The sequence below is a fragment of the Astyanax mexicanus genome, chromosome 12 (genome assembly GCF_023375975.1).
Source record: "Astyanax mexicanus isolate ESR-SI-001 chromosome 12, AstMex3_surface, whole genome shotgun sequence".
In the NCBI taxonomy this organism is placed as follows: Eukaryota; Metazoa; Chordata; class Actinopteri; order Characiformes; family Acestrorhamphidae; genus Astyanax; species Astyanax mexicanus.
The window spans coordinates 35,003,405-35,027,110 of record NC_064419.1 but is presented as its reverse complement, the minus strand read 5'-3'; the positions used below and the strand labels follow the sequence as shown (position 1 = coordinate 35,027,110).

Genomic DNA, 23,706 nt, shown 5'->3' with positions numbered 1-23,706 from the left:
GTAAGCAGAAATAAAAGACATGAACTCTCTTTTATTCCTTGTGCTCTTAAATTGCTTCTTAAGATTTATTTATTTATTTTTTGAATAATGTTCTGAAGTTAATTGTTTCTGCTTATGATACTGATTGTTTAGTGTTTGACACATTTCAGGTCTCACTGCTTAAAAAGGTTTTTATTCTTGTGTTTCCTGCCTTGTTAAATGTACTAAATGATACTGATAATGATACTGAAATTAACATTGTATAACTGTGTTCTTTTTTAATAAAGCAAAAATTAAAAAGACAAAAATGCACTGACATGCCAAAAGTCATGGGATATCAGCATGTGAATAGATTTTTATGTGTTACCTCAGGGGGTGGTTTTGGAATGCCCGTGAGTGAAGCTGAACTCTAAAATGAGTACGTCCTGTATTATATAAAAATATATATATTACTACTGTATGTAAATAAACACTTACTGCCAAAATAAATCATTTTTCTCAAGTGCCTAAAACTAGCAATAAAAATACTGTATTTATAGCAGACCCAGTGTAATGAGCTGCACGTAAAATCCCAAATACTATAATCATGTCATAAAAAGGAAACTTGGCACTGCCATTTACACTGTATGAATAATTCATGATGAACGATTAACATAAATTTTGAAAAGCAAACCTTGCAGTGTTTTTTTCTTAAACATTTGGCACCTGTTTTTTCCTAAGTATCATGCCATATAAAAAAATATTGGGACACTTGCTGATTCAGTGTTTCTTCTGTAATCAGAGCATTAAAAATTAAAATTTTGAAACCCTGTTGTGATCATTTGACTGCATTCAGTGAGGTCAGAATATTGAGTACTGCTTCTCCAGCTCATCCCCAACTCATCAACTCATCCCTTCCAAACGTTTTTGTGGCTTTAATGCATCTAGCCCACCTCTGGTTTTAGGCCCACGGTTTCATGCTTATTTGTTCTAGAGTGTTCTATTATACTGGCAGTACTTCTACTGCTCTTCAAGGAGTAAACAAGCTGTTTGTGTATGTTTGCATTTGCGCATACAGGACCAGTCAAAAGTTTGGACACACCTCATATTCAGTGTCTTTTCATTATTTTAAAATTTTCTGCATTGTGCATTATTAATAAAGTCATCCAAATTATTAATAAAACATGAAATTATTTAGTGAACAAAAAAAGGTTAAACCAGAATATGTTTTATATTTCTTCAAAGTAGCACCTCTTACTTATATGACAGCTTGAAACATATTGGCTTTGGGATTTTCTTAGTCAGCTTTATGAGGTAGAGTCACCTGGATTGGCTTTCACAGCTGTGCTGAACTCGTCAAGAGTCAATTACTCAAATTTCTTGCCTTTTATGTGTTTGAGAGCATCAGTTGTAAAGTTGTAAAGAGGTAGAGTTACATTCAGTGAATAGCCCCATTTGAGTAATGTTCTAATCCATAATATGGGAAGACTTCTCAACTAAGTAAAGAAAAAAATACTTTAAAAAATGAAGATCAGACAATCCGAAAAAGTCACGAAATTTGAAAGTATCCTCAAGTGCATTCGCAAAGACAATTAAAAACATTATGATGAAACTGGCTCTCATCAGGATCACTCGAGGAAAGGAAGAGCAAGAGTTACCTCTGTTGCAAAGGATGAATTCATCAGTTACCAATTTTTATGAGTTTTATATATATATATATATATATATATATATATATATATATATATATATATATATATATATATATATAAATTAGATTTGATTTGATATAAAAGAAAGTTTAGACTCACCAATGGGCAACACCAGAAAGAACGGTAGCCAGCAGAGGACAAAACACCCAACCACGATGCCCAGAGTCTTGGCAGCCTTTTTCTCTCTTGAGAACTTGAGCAGTCGGAGGGCAAAGTGAGTTCGGCTCCTCAAAGCCTCGTCCTCTGAAGCTGAAGTGTTACCACGGTGTATCCGTAAGGTCACCGCTTCCGCATGATCAGACTTTTCAGTCTTCTGCCCCTTTCTGAGGCCTCGTGTCTCCCTGCGGGCCACGACGTACACGCGGCAATACATAACCAGGATCACCACCAGGGGAAGATAGAAGGAGCCCACCGCTGAGAAGATGGCATAACCAGGCTCCTCTGTGATTTTGCAGACAGTCTCATCCTCAGGCGCCGGCTCCTTCCAGCCAAAGAGTGGCCCGACTGAAATAGTGATGGACAGAGCCCAAACTCCCATTAGTGCCAGCAATGCTCTGCGTTCTGTCACAATAGTTGGATAGCGTAGAGGATAACTGACCCCAATGTAACGGTCTACAGAAATCGCACACAAGCTCATAATGGATGCTGTGCAGCACAGGACGTCCATGGCTGCCCAAACATCGCAAAAGGCCCTGCCAAAGACCCAGTGGCCCAACATTTCAAAGATAGCAGAGAAAGGAAGCACGGTGGAGCTCAAGAGAAGGTCAGCCACTGCCAGGTTTGCGATGAAATAATGTGTGACAGTTCTCAGATTGCGGTGACAAGCTACAGACAGAATGACCAGGATGTTTCCCATTACCCCAAACACGATGAAGATGGCCAGGACGATGCCCAAAACAACAGCTTTCGTGACGTTCAACTCTGGCACGAGGACTTGGCTGCAGTTGGTGCAGTTTTGGGCAGAAATCCCTGGGGTCATGTTCTCTCCAAGAAGAACCATCTGTTCACGATGTTCGGGCATTTGGTGATGGTCTGATGGATGAACACACTTCACTCACACTTCTCTGCTCACAAGATTCCTTTCAATGGTCCGCAAAAGAGGGAGGTTTTAAATGTCAGTTGCTCAGATAGCTACCCTCTGCGAGGGCATCAGTGCATTTACATTTCATTCTCCATCTGACAGCTATTAGGAATGTGATGAAGTTGATGAAGCCTGGTGTGATTCTTCACAATGAAGGACGGAACCTCAAAATGATGAGTTTTTAACTATCTGCCCTCAGAACAAGCAAATGTGTACAAGGAAATTCACAAAAGGAACTAAACATCCTGTACGCTGTACGGGTACACACTTTCAACTGTGCAATAAAACTGCAGGGCTAAGCCATAAATTTGTCTCAAGTGTTTTGACATTCTTCACGAATGGACGCAGTAGGACAACATGAGGTGAAGAGAAATTGCATGTTTCGAGTTCACTTTTGAACTTGAAGGGAGAATGCGCTTGTAATCCAATTGCATGTCAATGTCCTCTAGAATGTTTTTCGCGAAATATCATCTTGTCAAGCCTAAAGATCCATCAATTTCTAGAACTGTTCGCTGATACGAGGGTACTCAGAGACGCCACTTGTAATGGTCTGCGCCGCTCCCTCTTGTGAAATTCCACAAGGAGTTGTTTGCTTTTTTATTGCCGTGTTAATGACTTCTCGTCTGTCCTCAAATGTGAAGCCGTACGCATGATTGAAGGAACATTTTCTTGACATGTAGTGATGCAAATCGTCCAAGTCATGGTCCAAATCTACAGCGCGGAGCTGCTTTTGAATTCCGCCCACTGTGCAATCCTGTCTGGCTACAGGCGGAAAAGAGATAACATGCTTATTGTTGAATAATAAAACCGGAACTAAAAGCCTTTTGGCAGGAGCTGAGACCGTTATTTTTGGCCGAAGAACAGGTCACTTTCAGTCTCATAGAGTTGGGCACGGCTCCAGCAAGAGGCTCTTAAGGTGCATGGTAATAGAGATGATGCCAGTCAGTTGATTCTCCCTGAAAAACACAAAGAGACAAAAGTCAGCAGAATACCTAAATAAAAAAGTTGTTAATATGAATTATTTTCATTTGTAAACACATATCCATTCCTGCATTTCAGGCCTGCAAGACATTCCAAAGAAATTGGCATGGGTAGTAACAAGGTTGGCATGGGTAACAAGGCATGTAATAACAAGGCAAAAAAAAGTTATCATGATTTGGAGCAAAAGCAGTATCCATAAAATCTAGTTAATGCCACTCATATCTTTACTGTGCAAAACAGAAGTCTTAAATTAACCATGCCCAAAAGTGATGTTGACCTCTCTGCACTCTGAGGTATCTGGGATCACACAGTGGAAAAGTGTTCTTTAAAAAAAAAAAAAAATCAGTATTTCGGAAAAAGGATATGCTATGGTACAGCATTGTGTCAGTACAATTCTGTGATGCAGGATCAATGAAGAAAAGAACACAAAGATCTTAGAATAACATATGCTGCCTTCTGGACTGCATCTTTTCCAGGAACAAAATAGCATTGTTCTGTTCATTACATAATCCTTTTGGAACAATACCTAGACTACAAAATGCAGTGTAAAATCTCATGAATGACATTAATTTACATTATGTATATAAATATGTTGTTTCACTCAAGCATACTCTGGTTATATAGTGTTGTTAGTTAGATAGAAGTGTTAAAAATATACATTTTATTTAATTGTAATCTTGTAAATTCTGTCAGTGTTATGTGGATGTGGGTGTCATAATAAATGTGTGTCTGTTATTTTTCACGCTTGTACTCTCAGTTTATCTGGAAATTTCCTTGTGATTAATTACATTTCTATCCATCTGTCTATCTACCAATTAATTTATAATGGATATTTTGGCTGCTCAGTCACAGAATTTGGGTGATAAATGTTCTTGTTCTAGTTCCTTTTCTATATTTAGTAATTTGACATCATCAAAGTTGCACATTTAAGCACAGACTGTAACAAACCCAGACTGTTATAAATGAATGTGTTCTCCTCCAGTGAATCTTTGTCCAAGCGAACGTTAGTCTTATCACTACTATTTGTGCTTTCCCCTCAAACACTCAATTCATCTTGTCAAGAGACGCTTAAATTAGGCTAATAGGAATAAAATAAACACTTACAATTCTTGGCTAGTAATAAAACAGCCTCTAGTCTATTTAGACAAAAAGCTATTCAGGAAAGGTGCCCAATTTCCAATATTTTAAAAGCTGTATTCAAAAAGAGAGTACAGACCAGACCCATGGGAAGTGAAAATGTTATTTATTGGGTGTGATGTATCCTGGATCATAATATTTAAAGAGATTTTCTTGATACACAATATTTACTAAAAATGTTTTGACCACTAGAAAAGACCCACCTTTCCCTCAAAACCATGAGAATCATTGCAAAGCATGACGTATCCACCACCATGTTTAACAGTTTAACAGTCTTTTTTATGATATGCTGATGTTTTTTTCATCTCCATTCATACTAGGGGTATACAGATATGGACATAAAAATGTGATGTATAATTTCACAGTTGGATATACGTTTCTAGGCTCCTTAAATGTTTTTTGGCACTCTGATTGGATGCACTTATTTTTTTTAGGCTAAGAAAAAGTAGTTTGGTCGGAGGTTAACTGTGAACTTTAACCTTACTTTACCTCACTCTACCTCCAGCCTTGTTATGTCACATGTGCATGGCTTGTAGTGTGAAGAGCTCCCTCTGTTGCTGCATGCATGTAATGCAATTTGAGTTAGCAGTTACTCACAATGTTAATATGCAGCACTTTCATTGTTTCGAGTTAATAGATATTACAGCTCTAATACATACCTTTGCTCATTTCTGCCCACATAGAAGTAACAGTAATAAAATAAACTTTCACTTTTTGGCTAGTGATAGAACAGTCTCTTGTCTATAAAGAAAAAGTCAGTCAGGGAATATGCTCAAATACCAATATAAAAAAAAGTAGAAAACAGACCCAGAAAAAGTGTAATGTAATCTGTAGGTGTGAATAACAGCTTGTACAAAAGGTTGCCTCACAAAAAAAAACAAAAAACATTACTTGTTCTTCATCCTAGCAAATCCATATCAGCCAGTCTGTACCATCAAAACATCCCATTTTTATGTGTCCAAGTTGTAGACTTTCACCTGTCTCAGATCAATGGGGAGTTCGTTCACCTCAGAGCCATTGATCCAGCACACAGTAACAGACAGAAAAGTGGCAAACGAATTACGTCACTCACACATGACCTTTCTTAAAATATCTGCAGCAAAGAGAGCAAGGACAGTGACCTGCGGATCCGAGCCCAGAGGGATTTAGAGTCATTATTGGCAGTTAGTGGGTTGCCATCAGCAAACCTTCAGACCATGCTCTGCTCCATCTCTCCACTTAATTTAGTATTTAATAGTCCATTACTTTGTCCTCTGAGACTTGCCAGCTATAAATTCATAATGCACTGATAAACATAAAGATGATGTAAATGCACAGAGCAGGACAACAAGCCAACTCTGAAAATGAATAACACTTAATAAATAACCATAATTACATACTTTCAAGGAAATTTAGTAATTCATTAGTGCTGCATATTCTACTCATTTTGTATACATATCCTCTCTATCCCTACAAAAAATACTATAGAACTATAAAAAATACAATATAACTATAAAAATGCTATATCTCCAAAGAGCACAAAGCCTTAAACAAAGCCTTTAATGGACATCCAAAATGGATAATTTCTATTGGTCTGTTCTAGGATCTGTTTTAATGGACAATACATTTATAGTATATATAATTATAGTGATAAACGATTTTATCATCATTTGTAAATATATTTTATGCCACTAATTTATAAATACCAGGATTCTATCTGATCACCAAGTTTTTTTTTTTAATATTATTTTACAGGAGATCCCATTAACGTAATTAAGCTGGTATGTCGACTTCATTTAAATATGTTTTTAATGTATTTATTATGTACAGTATCTCACAATCATCCTCAAACGGGGCATCCTCAAACGGAAGGCGTAGAAGCACAAGTTCTCTAACGTCCACCGGCTCTGTAATGTAACCATAGAGGAGTAGAAGCTGATTTCAGTGGTAACCGGTGAAGCTCTAGAGAAATCTATGCACAATAAAGTTAAGGCAGTTCTGGAAAATAATGATGGCCACAAAATTTGGCCATTTTCACTTAGGTGTTTACTTTTGTTGCAGGCAGTTTACAACACATCAATGAAGGTGAGTTATTTTGAAGGCAATGCAAAGTTCATCACCAGAATATTGATTACACCTGTTCACCTCCCTATATAGACACCTTCACTCTACTCACTCCTTGCAGAGTGTTGATGGTTATTCTCTTTACAAAACATTTATACCTTTGTCTGTGTTAGCTCTCCTGTTTTTGTATATTTTAGTCTATGATTTTTGCCTGCCCTTTGTTACTGCCTCACTATGTATGACCCTTTGACTGATTTTCATTTATATTATGTTATCCTCTCTGGTTTCTGTGCACTGGTATTGACCTTGCTCATTTCGACTACCTATTGTACCCCTATTTTATTCAATATTGTATTTGTTTTACAGTTTTGTCCACTGAGACTGCGATAAAGTGAAAAAAAAAACATTAGTATATAAATAAAGTATATATATAAAAAAAACTTTTTTACTTTTAATATTTTATCATTTTAGAGTTGCATGCAATGGTTTTAGAACAAATGGTCAACATTTGTACATATTTAATTCATATTTTAGACAAGAGTACTATTTCCAGCCGCTGTTTCAAAACAACCAAAAAAAGGAAAACTGTGTCACGTCCTGGTCTTGTCTCATGTCTCTGTGTGTTATTCCCACGTGACCTGTGCTCCTCTGTGTCTCTTGTCAGTAGTTTTCCACCACGTTTTTCTCATTTGTAGCTCCGCCCCTTCCCCAGCTGTTTCCGATTCTAGTGTGTTTCCTGTTTCTTTAAATAGATCCCTTGTTTCTCGTTTATGTCTTGTTTTCACGTTTATAGTTTATTTCCTTGTTTATTTCTAGTTTATTCCCTTGTATATATTCCCTGTTTGTTTATTATTATCTTTATCTCTAGTTTGTTTATGTTATCATTTTGGTTTATTATCTTTGTTACGTGTTTACTTGTTTCTTTGTTATTTATTTAATAAATTATTTATTTCGCCCTTACCTGCACTGCGTCCGTCTCCTCATCTCCCTGCCTGGGTCAATCCATGACAAACTGCCAAAAGTTTGCAAATACCACACCTTGGAAAATATTTTAAATAGACAACTATGAGTATTTCAGTTATTGCATGGGGATTTTCAACTATTTTTCTTTGCAAAGGACTTTTATTGTGTGAGTTTCTTGGCCATCTTCCTGCACTGCTACTCTAAGGTGTATCCACAGATTTTTGACAATGTTTGAGAGTAACAAAACCTTTAGCCTAGACCTTTTGAAGCAGTTCAAATTTAATAATATTTAGAATAATTTTTAAGATAAATAAGCCATCTGATTTTGTGTAGAAGGTGTGACAATGGCTTCAAACATTTGCTGATATTTGACTAATTCTATTCTTACTTTTACAAGGGAAATGTTTCATACACCACTGGCTGTAACACAGGCCTAAATCATGATTGATCCACCCCCATGTTTAACAGTTGGAGAAGTAATGTTTTAATAAATTGTTATACTCACTGCTGCCACGCTTTTCTATTTTGTGGAAAGGATGCAGGGAAGTGTTGCTGCACACTAAGACTGTGAAATGCTGAAGATTTCTATTGCAGTCAAAAAGCAGTTTAGATTTGTCTGTGCATCAATTCTATAAGCTCAAAAACGTTTTCTTGGTCTTCCAGGCCTACACTTGACCTCCACCATTCCTGTTAAATGTCATTTCTTAATTAGATTATAAGATGAGGAGGCAGCTACTTGTAAATGCCTTGAAATGTTAGTCTTCCTCTGTTTTGTGGGTATCAGTTATTTTAATTTTCAGGAGTCAGATTATATATAAAGCTTTAAAATTTGCATTACCTGACCCTTCCTAACAACGACTGTGAACAAGCCATAGCTTTAATGAGCTAATAAACCTCTGAGACTTTCTTGTGGTCTAAATTTTGTCCTTTCTATTCTTTTTATGTTGAAACAAGTGTTTTATTCTTAACTTTACGCCTTTTAGATACCAGGAGTAGGTTTTCTAAAATGTTCTTAGCACTAAGATGATTCTTAGTTGGTCGAGCAAGCTTCATATTGAGCACTCTCTCTCTGTGTTAAAATGTTCTTAATGATAAGATGCTTGTCATCAACTGGGTTCATCTTCTTTTCATTTAAATATTCACAGAAACAAGAGTTTTTGAGTGGGGTGCCCAACTGTTCTGAAAGCCACTGTAAATTATGCTGTGAATAATCATCTGTACCTTTTTTTTTACACAAAGACAAATTAGTGTAGTGGTAGACAAATTATAGAGCTTTACACAAAGAAAAAAAGAAAAAAGTTGATTTTAGAAACTACACTTTGTATGCTGTGTATTTTTTAGTATTATTTATTTTGTATTTGAACAAAAACAGCATTGACTCTTATTTCTGCATTTGCTTTTGGCTCTCCTGTCCTTGACTTATCTTGCTCTGTTGCATATTGACACAGAAATGATTTTTAAAATGTCCTTGCTAAAAACACAGAGTGTGTCAGAGTAAAACAGGTGGAATAAGAGTTCATATTTACAGCTCTATCCCTCTCTTCTCCATTTCTGTGAGTGTCAAGGCAAATGCACTTGAAAAGAAAATGGGTAGAAATGCGGTGAAAGTGTTTGAATATCCCCACAGGCTGCGGAATTGTAAGGTTTTCAGCAGCGATATGCATGCCTGATGACAGATTAGCCATCAAGGGTGATACTTGTAAAAAGCCATTAACATTTTCGGCTCTGATTCATTCTCCTCCACAGACAGCAGAATGATATTCTCTCATTAGTAATGCCATTTTTCTCTGCGGATTAACCGTGATTACAACAAATATGTATAACGAACATCAGATTACGCCGTTATCGATTAACACAGCGAAGAAAAACCATGCAGGCGTTACAATCCCGCTCAGATCCTTTTTGCCTTTTTTGATATTAATCTCCAATATTGATCAGCTCTTCCCGTTAGTAAGTAATGGAAGTGACCTTCTGGCTCTCCGCTCTCTAACTTAAAGTTCTGCCAAGACTCTGCCAGGGTGTGAAAACACTAAATCACTCCTAGCTCACCCAGCTGGAAGCTCGCCTTTCCAAAGTGAGAGTTCTTGCTTTTTTGCACCCTGAGGGCACACACAAGGACAGAAAACACACTTCTTCCAACATGAATCCTGTAATATTGCACTGTTACATCACTGGAAGAAACACAAATAAGCTGCACGTCCATAACAATGACTCGCTTTGAAAGCACACAAAGTAAACAAAATATAACTTCTTCTAATATTCTTCAAATATATTAGTGATTTTCAATTACAATTTAATTGATTTTTAACATAACAACCAAAAGACAGTCTTGTTCAGTTTTATTGTTTATGAACAAACAATACAATTTAAAGCAAGGGGTGTAAGGGCTGGCTCCAGGGCTAGACATCCTCCGGCCACCAGAGGGGTGCAACGGGCAGTCTCTGGTACCAATCAGGCCTAATCAGGCACACCTGTGGCCTGCTTTTAAAAGAGGCAGTTGCTGTGTCTTTGTTGTGAGTGAGTGTGTGTGTGTGAGCAGCCAAGTGGCTGCTATATTTTTGAGGTCTCGAGTCCCTGAGATACCGTCTTTCTTTCTGTCCTTCTTTCTTTCCTCTCAACAAAGAAACAAACAAAAAAAGTAAAAAAAAAAAAAAAAGAAATATCAATAGATAAACAAATAATTGAACTGTGGAAGGAAGGCTGTGCCTTCCTTTCCTTTTCTGTTTTCCTATTTTTGTTTTCAGTTTCCTTATTTTGTTGGAGGAGCCATTTTGTTTTGGTTAACTATTTTTCCCTGGGAAAGCCAGCTTCCTCCTGGCATCCTTTGTTCTCTTTTTCCCGCCAAAATGCCCACATGAGGTGTTGGCTTTTCCTTAATTTTCTACATCTTTTCTGGACCCACCTCTTCTAAAATCATCCCTACAATACCTCCCCACACCTGCTTTGCTAGACGAGCGGTAGAGCGCTCGTCTGACAACAAAACCACAGCTTTTATTTAGTCCAACACAATCTGCTTGCAGTCTTGTCTACTCTGCTCTTGGGTCCTATTATGGAGGTTGGATTGTGAATTAAAAGACCTGGGTTCGATTCCCTTTCTGGGTGATCCGTTACAAGGGGGCACAATCCTGATCTCAGAGAAAAAACATCTTGCAGAGTTTACCTCCTCCCCTAATTTCACAAACCTGATCCAGGTAATTAAAACCATCAGCGACATGAACATTCTAGACTCAGGTATTTTAGCCAGTGTGATAGTTACCCAGGACCAGGAATTAGCACCTTTAGGAGCTATTACATTTTCATGTATATATTTTTTTGTTTGTTGTAGAACTGTGCATACACAGTTTAAGTTTAAGAACAATAAGTAGTTCCCTCCAACATTACAAGCATTTTATATTGAGAAAAATGCTAAATTAACTTAATTATGGCAGAAACATGAGCTATAAACCACTGAGATTCCCTCTGACAGATTCTATATGTAAGGATGTAGAATCTTAATAAAACATAATTTAAAGGGCTCCTTGGGGTTAATATAGGAAAATGTAGGATCATTGACTTCTGCAGAATGTCCTGCATTGTATGGATTTTAAATAGATAAACAAATAAATTTTCATTTTATCAGGTTCATTTCACATCTGCAGAAAAAAATGACAACCCTGACTAAAGTACAGTATAATGTATACTCCTAACGGGAATGGTTGAGCAGTTGTACAAAAATAAAACAAGAAATGGAAATACCTAGACTAGTATAAGGGCACTGGGTTCAGTCCTATGGAAAATAAGATGATCACTGAATTGTTTCCTTGGTTATGCTCTAGCTAAAGCTGGAAATGTTAAATGAGATGTCTAACTCGGTGTTTCTCGCTCAGCGGCTGTAAGAAAGAACAGCCACTCTGCACTGAACTACAGGACATGCGGTTTGGGGTCTCCTGCATTAAACGTGGATGTAATTTCTGATTTGTGTCACGATCACTACCACCCAGCGCACTGTTCCCTGTGTGTGAAAAATCCTTCTATGTATTCCTACTGGGGCAGGGTAATATTGTAAAAAATATAAACTTTGATATTCTTCAAATATATGATATACAAATATATACAAATAGTAAGCAACAGTACCCTTTCAACATAACATGCAGCTTTTATATTAAACATGATGCAAACATAATGTCCCCGTATTTCAGTTGAGAAAAAGTGTAAAATATGCAAATCACTGCCATTTAAAATAGTTCTTTTCATCTACTAGGGGTGTGACGAGATCTCACACCTGACAATATTTCTTGTCAAGCTTTAACCTGTCTTGCAGCGGAATCTGTCAACACAATATCGAGTGTGGTGGCTGAGCAGTGAGAGCAGCTCTCAGCAGAAGAGGAAAATTCGGGCATTTGTATAGAAGATGCTTCTGCTACTATTAAGTTGTATGTCTGGCTGCATTTTGGCTCCAATGGAAACAATAAACAGTAACAGAGTGACCAACAAGACACAAACCATATATAAATACTGTAAGTTAATCCTACACGTGACCGTTTCATGGGCAGTTGTACTAATCCCTTAGCTCGGTACTGTATTTAAAAAAATGTTCTGTCTCTGTTTCCACTTCAAGCATAGTCTTAATACAACTGGTTATGGTTATGCATAGTTAAATTACACAAACACAAACCATAGGCTTAATATGACTGGTTGTGGTTTGCACTGTTGTTTTGCACTATATAAGATGTAGAAAAGTTTTATTTTTATTTTTTTTTTAAGTTTGTGTTATATGATTTTGTCAAATAAAAAAAACTAAAAAAAAAAAAAATCATTTTTGACGATTTCTTTAAAATTTTATTTTTATATCTCGTCTCATCTCGTTCTCATGAACCCAGTATTGTGTCTCGTCTCGTCTCATCTGGTGATATTTGTGTCTCGTCACACCCCTACTATCTACTGATATTCCCTCTGGCAGCATCTATATGTAAAGATGTACACTCTCCATTATCCCATTTCGAAAATCACATTAAAACATTAAATCGATTAATTAAATTAATTTGATTAACCTCACAGCCCTAATTCTCACTAAACATGTGAAAATGTGGTAAGAGAAATGTTAAATGCATGCACAACTTCAGAAACTCAGTGCTGGACCTTACCACTAAAGTGCTATTTCAGTCATAGAGGAGGGATAGATGAATCCAGTGTATAACGCAGTATAACAGGCAGTAGTGATTCAGAGAAATCAGTAGGTGTTTTCACACAATTATGAACTTAAAGCTAATTCTAATGAACCCAGTTTAACAGCTCATCTGTTACCCTTGGGCTGCTAATTCAACTCAGACTGTTTCTTTTAAAACTTTTAAATGAGCTCATAAAATTAAATAACCACACTTAAAGGGCACCTAAGGTAACGGCATGAGTCAGTTTAAAGGTTTTAGATGAAATGTGTTGTTTAGATGATTAATGTCTATGCTCTCAATCAATCTCAGTACTGCATTTGTAAGAACTGGTATCATCATTATTTTACTATTCTATTTGCCTACAGTAAACATGAGACATTAAGGTGATTTTACTGTCATGCAGGTGGCAATTAGATTGAATAGATTAGATAATTACAGGTTTTTCCTGACTCTGTTGTGATTTGCCTGGGACTAAAAGCTTATCAATACATTATTGAATGTTTAACAAAGTCAAATTTGTTCACTGAGGTCTTTTGGTGGAACATAGCAAGTCTCATTTTTTCTTTCAACAAACTGTGCTCATTTTTATTGGACAATCCACTTTTGCTTTTAATTAATCCTAGTATTATTTTTTTTAATTTTACTATTTCATTTGCCTACAATTAAAGTAGGAGATAGATTAAGATGGCATTAACTCATTTTACAGTCATGCATATTGCAAAATTAAAAAAATTAAATAGATTAGATATTTACAGGTTTTCCCTGTCTCTGTGGTGATCTGTGTAAGACTGAAAGCTAATTTATACACTACTGAATAAGGGTGTAATAAAATATCAATATTGATTCGTATCGTGATACTTAGCTCTGCAATGCTGTATCTTTTTTTTTAACACTGTATCGATTTTTAATTATTATTTTACATGTTAGGATTGGTGTCAGATGAAGTGTAGTAGGTTAGGGTTGTGTTTAAACCCTGAGCCTGGCGTGGACCTGTTTTCCTGTAAAGCGGCTTTGTGACAACCTTTGTTGTAAAAAGCGCTATATAAATAAAATTTAATTGAATTGAATTGAATTGAGCAATAGATAGCAGTTTTGTTTTGTGTTGTTAGATCCCACTATTCTGATCTGATGAGATTTTATAAATAGGAAAAGCCTGTTTTTATCCTATGAGAATTATTTTCAAAAAATGTACTCAAACAATTCTAATATATTTGCAAGATCACAGTTTCGCAAAACATTCCGATACATTGAACCATAACCCAGGTACCACTATATCATATCGCATCGCCAAGTTCTTGCTAATGTACAGCCCAATCATTGAATACTTAACAAAGTAAAACCCACTCACTGTTTTTTTCTTTGATAATGATCTGTTGCTGTAGGACTGAGCTAAGCCTCATATTTGTGACACTGTCCCTAAAGGCATTCATTTGAAAGCTTTGACCTTGACTGGAATGAATTTGCATGAAATCTCTTATTCATACAGATACTCATGCAGAATGTACTTGTATATCGTCAGGCCCTGACTCACATCTCCGCTTTATATTGCAGTCTAATACAGATTTCCTGGAGGTTCTTCTTTAAATACTACTCTCATTCTTCCCCTCTATACATACAGCGGAAAGAAATAGAACGCATGCCTCTGTTCGGCAGGTCTTAGCGTCATAATAATTATAGTCCAAGGACAGAGGGGGTGTTAGCCGGTAGGCATTCTCTCTCCGTCTCTCTTTCTCTCTCCTTTCCTCACTCTCTCTGATCCTCCCATCACAGCATTAACCAGCACCTGACCTTTAGGTTTCTCCAGCTAGCAGAGCTGCTTGTGCACTATCACAGCAGCTGCTCCCGTGCTCAGCTGCCTCAGCCTGACTCCTGCCTCCAGCTGCCACGCCGCATTTCACACCAGCCCGCTCACTCGCCCGCTACACCCGCTGCACACCCCTTGACCCCATCTCTCTTTTTCCCTACTCTCTACCCTACAACAGCTCAACCTGGCATGCCTTTACACTACATCACCACCCATTTATACACTGTATATATGTAAATAGACCTCCAAGCTGTATGTTCTAATATTGCAGTGTGAGCAGCATAGAATCATCAATGGCAGTTCAACAATAGGGATGCTGTTTATCATCACAATAGCAATGATTTTTATTATCACAATAGTGATGCCCTTAAATAAAGCTCTGAAAAAAATTAAGAGACCACTTCAGTTTCTGAATCAATTTCTTTTACTGATTTTGCTATTTATAGGTATATGTTTTAGTAAATGAACATTGTTGTTTCACTCTGTGAACTACAAACATATCCCAAATATTGTCATTAAGAGCATTTATTAAGAAGAGCTTTTAAGACCTCAAATACTGCAAAGAAAACAAGCTTTTATTCATAGTTCATATTCAAGTTCAGAAATCAATATTTGGTGGAATAACCCTGGTTTTTAATCACATATTTCATGCATCTTGGCATGTTCTCCTCCACCAGTTTTATACACTGCTTTTGGATAACTTCTGGTGCAAAAATGCAAGCAGTTCAGCTTGGTTTGATGGCTTTTGATCATCTTTCGTCCCCTTGATTATATTCCAGAGGTGTTCAATTTGGATAAAACAAAGAAACTCATCCTTTTTTTAAGTGGTCTTTTATTTTTTTCAGAGCATATTGTTGCTGTCCGATGAAAAACAAGTATATGCTTTTTTGACAATAGTTTAGTTTACTACATAATTTAAACACACAAACTGTCCTTTTCACTTTGTTGCAATTTCCTGATAAATACATCAACAGAAATTTCCAAAATTACCTGAAATAAACTATTTTATATTGACTTCCATTGAAGATCAAGAAGGTTTTATCTCTCTGCTGTAAAGTTGCTGTTATATGGAGATGCTTATTTTCATTGGACGGTGACGATATACACCAACCAAGCATAACATTATGACCTTTTCGTTGTTTATACCCCATAAGCACATAGGAGTCCACTATATTGCTATAAGTACAGTGTAGTCCTGCATCTGTTTCTCTGCATCCTTTATTATCCTCCTTGTACCCTGTTCTTCAATGATCAGGACCTCAGAGTATAGACCACCACAGAGCAGAGAATAGGAGGGTGGGTCGTTCTCAGCACTGCAGTGACACTGACATGGTGGTGCTTAGTATTTTAGTGTATATTGTGCTGGTACGAGTGGACTAGAGACAGCAGTTCTGCTGGAGTTTTTAAACACTGTCCACTCACTGTCCACTCTGTTAGAGACTTCTACCTAGCTGGTTCACCATGTAGATGTTGCCAGATGTAGCAAGCGTGGTTGCAATGCCAACACCTTTATAGCGACACTACCATTGTAGCGTTGCTGAGCAAGGAAGACAGACAGTCATTTAGCTAGGGGAGGCTGGCATCACATGCCCACAGTTCCGGGCACATTTGCTCACTGAGCATTCAGTGTACAGTGTTCACAGTACAGTTTAAGGCGGAGGCCCAATTTTATCTATGCTCCTAATACAAGTATGGTCACTATGTACGTCTTTAAGACAACATTAGCCAACCTAACAAAATTCAACAATGCAAAATTGGGTATTTTTTTCTTTCAGACTCCCAGCAAATCTAAATTAAAATCAGTCTAATTGTATGAGATTTGAAAAATCTCTTTGAAAAATCAATGAAAAATGAAAAATCCAACAGTCTGTAGTCTAAATTGATTGTTAAGTATTTGTTTAGATTTTAAACGTTCAATAGTAGATTTGAAGTTCTAGAAATACTCAAACCCACCCATCTGACACCCAAAAATCATGCTATACTCAAACTCGATGAGATCACCTATTCTCCTTTCTCATGGTTTATGTAAACATAAGCTGAAGCTGCTGATCCATATCCACAATGATTTTTATGCGCTGCACTGCTGCCACATGACTGATCTGTACATTCATTAATGCCTGAACGTACAGGTCTTTCTAATAAATTGCTCAGTGAGTGTGTAACAGATCAATAGCATTGATTCAATCACAAATTCAAGCTTAAATGTAGCTGCATTAACATCTGTTATCCTGACGCTATTAAACGTGTGAGCTCACATGATCAAATAACACTTGCTCCAGCATGATTATAATCACATTTTGAATCAATAGGTTTCAAATACAAGTATATACAGGTAAATAGCTGTATGTTCTAATAAAATGTGGTGTTACAACAAGCAAAACGGGCAAGAATGTTTGTGCTAGACTGCTAGACATTAGCTGCATATAATCATCAATGCCTTAATAGTAAAAAAAATTGATGCTGTTCATTTTGAAAATATGTTTTCATGTTTTATTTCAGCAAATACAGTAAAATGCAGCAGTAAAGGTTTAAGCTACAGATGAAATTTAAATATTTCATGAATCCGTTGAGTCACTACACCTAACACGCTTTCGCAGAGCATGAACAAACAAACAGACATGCCCAGGGTCTGGGGAGGTGGGGGTGTGGTTTGTGGCACAGAGGCAAATGAAAAAAATAAGATGTGGGAATACAAGCAACCCATGTGCTCTGCATCCTCCATTACTTCTGAAAGATGGATGATTGAGAGAGATGCAGTGCGGAATTCCTCATAGGAGCTACAGACGTGTTCAAGCCGGGTTCTGCGGCGAGCAGTAAACAGCAGCGACAGGCGGGTGATCTGCATTAGCCAGCAGACTACCATTACTGACTGACCCCAGGTTAGCTGGCTTAGACCCCCATAAATGTTGTGAGTAAAACGAGCCAAACGTTTACTCTTTCAGTCCAGCTGCCACTAACAGAGAGGAGAAGGGGGGAAATGGCAATCTTGAGGAGCACTCAGACAAGCTTCGGAGATTGGCTTCTAATCCTGTCAGGAAGAGCTGAAGATTCCGCCTGGTTTCACAGCACACACTGAATAAAAGACTCAAGTACTTAATTTAAAACGGAATATCAATTTAAATGTTTTACTTCGTGAGCTAGATTCATTATTTGACAAGCTGCATAATAATAAACAAGAAATAAATAAGAAACAGTGACCTATGCAAAATAGCATGCTTTTTTTTATAAAAAGAAAACTCTTATATGTAACAAAAATGAAAAGTGGGGGTTGCCTCAGAGAATGCCTTACCCAACACAATGATAAAACCAGAAATTACTTTTGCCGCATCCCATGGAAATGCTAAATAAGGCTGCACCTACCAGCGAGCTACGTTTATGGGTTGCTTATGTGTTTGCATATACAATTCTAGCCAGATGGCACTGGTCATGATTATTATTACCCACTGTATTAAGCTGTGTGGGTGGTAATGCCTTGTATGACGTGTTCTTGGTCGGAAATGGATAGTTCCATCCATCCATCCATCCATCCATCCATCCATCCATCCATCCATCCAACTATTAGGCCTCACACAACAATTCATGTCGCCTTGCCATGAACACGCTTGCCAGTGTTCAACCTCACTCACTATAAAACAACTTACAACTTGTCAAGCCATCTCCTGAGTTAACACTAATTAATTGAAATACATAATGGATGATTTCTCAATTACTTATATAATTCACAGTGGCAAAAACAATCTAAAAGTAAATAAGGTAAGAAATCTCATAGATAGCCCTGTTTAACGCATTTAATTGACTTATATGATAATATAATATAATGTATTAATGGGGAATGAGGTGCATGTTTCGTTCATGTGAATTTTAATTAACTTAATTACTTCATTACTTTCTCCATTGCAGATGGGAGGGTCTCCGGGGTCTGCAGGTAGCTCCTAAAGATCACGTTAAAGCCTGTAAAGCTCGAGTGCGGGGTCTGCCGTCACGCTGACTGAGATGAAATCATAATTGGCTCTCTGTGCTGAACGCTTATCACATTCCGTCAGGGTGCACAGCGACCAGGGCTGCTGCCTTCTCTGTCTTTTAAGAATGCCAAGAAATGGATGGTAACAGTACGATTTGACATCAATAGTAAACAAAGAATGGGCTTCACTTCTTTAACGAAGAGAGAGGAAGCAAAATGTTAACTGACCCCACCTGGGTGATATGATAAGGAGGAACAATGATAAATACAGAATATGCTTATACTGGGATTTAATATAAACACAATGCTGACAGTCAGACAGGGGAGCATTTTCACATTCAGAGCTCGAGTCTCTGGCTCTCAGGATAATTCCTTCTGCAAGCTCCGGAGAGAGGGATATGCTCTGTGATCCTAATGATGCATTTATCCTTCTTTGCCAGGCAGTAAAGGTGAGAGTGGATGTGAGTGTGAGTGAGAGTACCTATGCTAAGCCCTGTCCACTCTTGAAAGTGCTGCAAAAGGATATGTGAACAGGAATTTGGAGCGATTGAAAAAGAAGATTGCCTGTTCTGATAAGTACCATTATATTTTACATCAGGTGGACAGCCTCATAACTTACAAGACTTAAATTATCTACTTTAATTTCTAGGTACAGTGAACTACTTTGCTAAGATTTTAGTACATCAATGTGTAACATTTTTTGGAATAACATCTTTTTACACTGACTTCCACTTAAAGTACTTTTTTTTTTTTTTTGCAAAATGGAAATATGAGCGTATATAAGCGTAATATAAAATGTATTATTTAAACGTGTGTGCTTGTATGTCTATTTATGTAGACATACGTGTGTGAAACTGAGTGTGAAAAATGGAGATACACAACAGACAGAGTTCATGACCACTTGTCACACACGTCACACATGTATACGTATATACATGTGTGTGCGATGTGACAGTACATATCTACCTTTCTTTCTCACCCCCTTCTTTCATTATATATATATATATATATATATATATATATATATATATATATATAATAGAAATTAATAATGCTGAATATCTCCATTTTGAACAACACATAAAAGTCTGGAAAATATGTAACTGAAGCTGAGAATCAATTCTTATAATCAACATGTGTGAGAAGTGGGAGAAATCGGCAGCTGTGAAGAACTGAGTGACTTTAACAAGAATTGAATCATTGTGGTCAGAAGATTGGGTCTGAGTATCTCAGAAACAGCGGACTGTGTGTGTGTGTGGTGTATTTGGTCAGCTGCAGTCAGTAGATCTACTGATAGTAGTCTGAGGACAAACCATGTACTGAAGAGAAGGTGACGGGTGCTAAAGTCTCATCGAGGTGCGAGGGCAGTGAAGGCTGTCCAGTCTGGTCTGAACAGAATGGCTACTGTGGTGCAAATTATAGAGATTTGTAATGATGGCTAGTCATCTCTCCCTGCTTATGGGGCTGTGTATGGCTGCAGATCGATTAGCATACTGGAATGCCCATGCTTACACTTGTCTACTACTGAAGTAACAAAAATGGACAAACAATAGAACAGGAGTTTAAAGAGAGAAAAAAAGGAAAGAGGTTTTCCTGTTTTCTTTTTAAAGCATGTTCCTGTTTTCTTTTTAAAGCGTGCCCTCTGTGCCCATTGGGTGATCAAAAACAAGCCAGATCAGCTGCAGATCCACCTTAGAAATAAATGATTTAAATGATCTTCTGAAACTTTCTAAGCCCAGATACAACAGAGATAAGTCAGAGGTCTCACAGAATGATACGCAATGAACACAATAAATTGCATTTTAGAGCTGCATGATATTGAAAACTGACATTGCTGACATGGTGATATTTTGTTTTTCTACAATATATCCCAACATCTCAATATTTAAAATATAGGATTTTTTAACCAGTTGTCTCCAGACCCCAGTAATCCAACTTGTGATGAAATTAATAATAAATAATATTGGACAGATATAATCTGAATCTGGTAGATGGTAGAAAATCTGGTCGATGAACCATGTTATATGAGAATAAATGTGTGTTCCTTTTGCATCCAGCAAGCATGACATATGGAACAATTTGCTTAATGTGACATTGCACATTTTCCAATCTAATGTGACTATATGTGCACATTGTAATAAACTATACATTATTTTGTATAGACAATTTAGGGGGTGTTTCCCAACATATAATATACAGCTCTGGAAAAAAATAGAGACCACTTAAAAATGATGAGTTTCTTTAATTTTACCAAATTGGAAGATCAAGAGGAAGATGTATAATCACAAGCTTTCAAACCAAGCTAAACTGTTTGGATTTTGTGCACCAGGAGCAGCATAAAGTTATCCAAAAGCAGTGTGTAAGACTGGTGGAGGAGAACATGCCAAGATGCAGGAAAACTGTGATAAAAAACGCAGTTATTACACCATTTTTTGTTTGTTTTCTTTGCATTATTTGAGGTCGGAAAGCCCTGCATCTTTTTTGTTATTTCAGACATTTCTCATTTTCTGCAAATAAATGCTCTAAATGACAATATTTTTAATTGGAATTTGGGAGAAAAATAACAGTAATGTTCATTTTACTTAAACATATAACTATAAATAGCAAAATCGAGAAACTGATCTCTTTATTTAGCTGTATACAAGCACTTACCATGCGCTCAGTTACTGTCAAAACATTTCCAGACTGTTTTTTAACCTAATTTAAGAGAGGCTGGCACAGTTTTACTAAAGTATGAGTGATGTTGAAAGGCTGAAAGTCACTCCAGATCTTAATCTGATATCTGGTCCTGGGGTTACAAATTCCTCTCTGAAGCACTGAGGCACAGAATGAGCTCATATTCATAAAAGGACAAAATGCTCGGTCACTGCTGGACTTCACATCAAAACTTTCCATTTACCAAGTGCTCTAGACCTCTGTAATCTCAGCCAAAGCGATTTGTAAAGAGTGTGAGACAGCGTGGAGCTGAAAGAGCTGAAAGAGCACCTCAGCGCTAGCATTCCGCGGCTACAACCAATCCAGATATTTCCACACGGTTCCGTCGTTTCATACATATGTAACACTTGGAGGACACTTCGAAACACCTGTGAACAGATTCGGCGGGTTTCTGAGGTAAACGGGGTTTTCTGTAGCGACAATTTTGGAAGAAGATGACATTTACGAAGTGCTGGAGGTGCTAAAACAGAGAGTTTTTCGATTTTTTGCCTCACTGCAGCGCGTGGACATGAATAATGACATGGTGTTCGTGGTGGCATGGATGCGATCTGTAGCCTATTACTACACAATGCTGACTGAAACAGAGCCCTGGGCTGTGTTTTAGAGCTTTTTAATTAATTAAGCGTGAAATGTACTAATTATCTCTCACAATTAGAATAGATTAAACGTTGAACGTCGTTTTATCTTCAGGTAGTAAAAGAGAAATTGAGAAAGAGTGTTTAAATATTTGTACACTGGATTCCTTGCTAAAAAAAAAATCAGTTAAACCTGGCTTTTACTGAAAGCTGGTCTTTGGAGGGTCAAGGCGGTTGAAAAAAAATGCAAAAACATATTATATACTAGTTATTTAGCTGGTTAACCAGCTCTTGGCCAGTGTAGTGTAGCGTCAAGGTTGGTCATACTTGGTCAGGATACAATTTAAGTTGGTCAACCAGCTAAACCAAACCAGCTTGAACAGGTTTATTTTGACAGTAATTTGATAATTGATAATGAGCGTCTGTCTGTGTTTGTGCTCCACATTTATCAAAAGAACCAAACATAAAGACATAGCTAGCATGCTAGCTAGCGAATATAATGCCATAAACTATGAGCTTGAGTTGATTGAGGGGATTGAATGATGAACAATGAATGAAAATGAGGATTTAACTAATTAAATATGTTTAAATGTAATGTAATCCGGAGTAATTTTCAGTTTTTCAGTCACGTTAAGTCATATTCACCTATATTCAAGTGAATGTCAGGTGGTTAATAAACCTAGTCTATAAGCTATAAGAAAAAAAACCTCCTTCCAGAGTATAGAAGGATCTCCATTAGGCTAGCTATCTAGTCTAGGTACTCAAAATAAATAAAGCGTGGTGAGTCACAGGTGAATTTTTTTAGCCATGTTTTAGCCAACAATTTATCGTTACCCTACTGAAAGATTCATGTGCGCACGAAAAGATAAGTTAGGAACCTCGTGGTTTGCTGGCTTCTGTCCAGATATATGAATAAAATAAAAAAGGATTTTACCTTATGCGTGCGTCTCTGCGTCCTGTAGTCCAAAAGCTCTGAAGTACTGAATCCGTGTTGCCGTGTTCTTCTGTTAGTTGGTGCTCGTGAAGCGAACGCTGTGCGCTCGTGCAGATGCAGATTGTAGTGTAGTGGTGTGGTGCGCTCTGCTGGGACTGTTATAGTGCTGATGTCTGGGAAAAGCAGCTCCTCCTGCACGGTGACACCACACTGACTCACTGTCAGACTCCCCTCCTCTTTTACGCACAGAACCACAGCCCAGCAGGTGGCCCAGGGATGGGCATGCTGCACCACCACCATCTCCAACAGGCACCAAGAAGAAAAGCTGGACTTTTCCATCTTATTATTGCGTGACATAATGTGAGGTAAGGGAGGGAGAAGGGAGGGTGAAGGCTGTCACTGTCAATATATCTGAGGCTGGTCGGAACTGCACGCTGAAGTCCCTAATGCGTTCATTGCATGCATAGCCAGATGCCCACTCATTTCTCTGAAATTGTTGGCAAGTGTTGGCAGCGACTGTGAGAAGTCTCCAAATGCAGGTTTCCGAAATAGGCTCCAACTGCTAGACCTGTCCATATTAATATACTTGTAATGAGAGTTGAGGTGAGGGGAGTGGGATTATAGCAGGTATTTGAGCCTTACTTTGTCTATGTTGTCAAAGATGTTTTTAAAAGTAGCAGAATCTATCATTACTT

The 23,706-nt window shown here is 37.4% G+C and overlaps 1 protein-coding gene across 1 annotated transcript in view; it reads right to left on the bottom strand.

Annotated features, from left to right (window-relative positions):
* Window positions 1-23,341, bottom strand: part of adra1aa (adrenoceptor alpha 1Aa) — a 36,725-nt gene extending 13,384 nt beyond the window's left edge. The window contains exons 1-2 of the mRNA XM_007247208.4: window positions 23,012-23,341; window positions 1,770-3,707 (exon numbers count right to left, since the gene is read on the bottom strand). Coding sequence (XP_007247270.3) covers window positions 1,770-2,691 — 922 coding nt within the window. The 5' untranslated portion in view covers window positions 2,692-3,707; window positions 23,012-23,341. The remainder of the gene's footprint in view (window positions 1-1,769; window positions 3,708-23,011) is intronic.
* Between the last annotated feature and the right edge of the window lie 365 nt (window positions 23,342-23,706).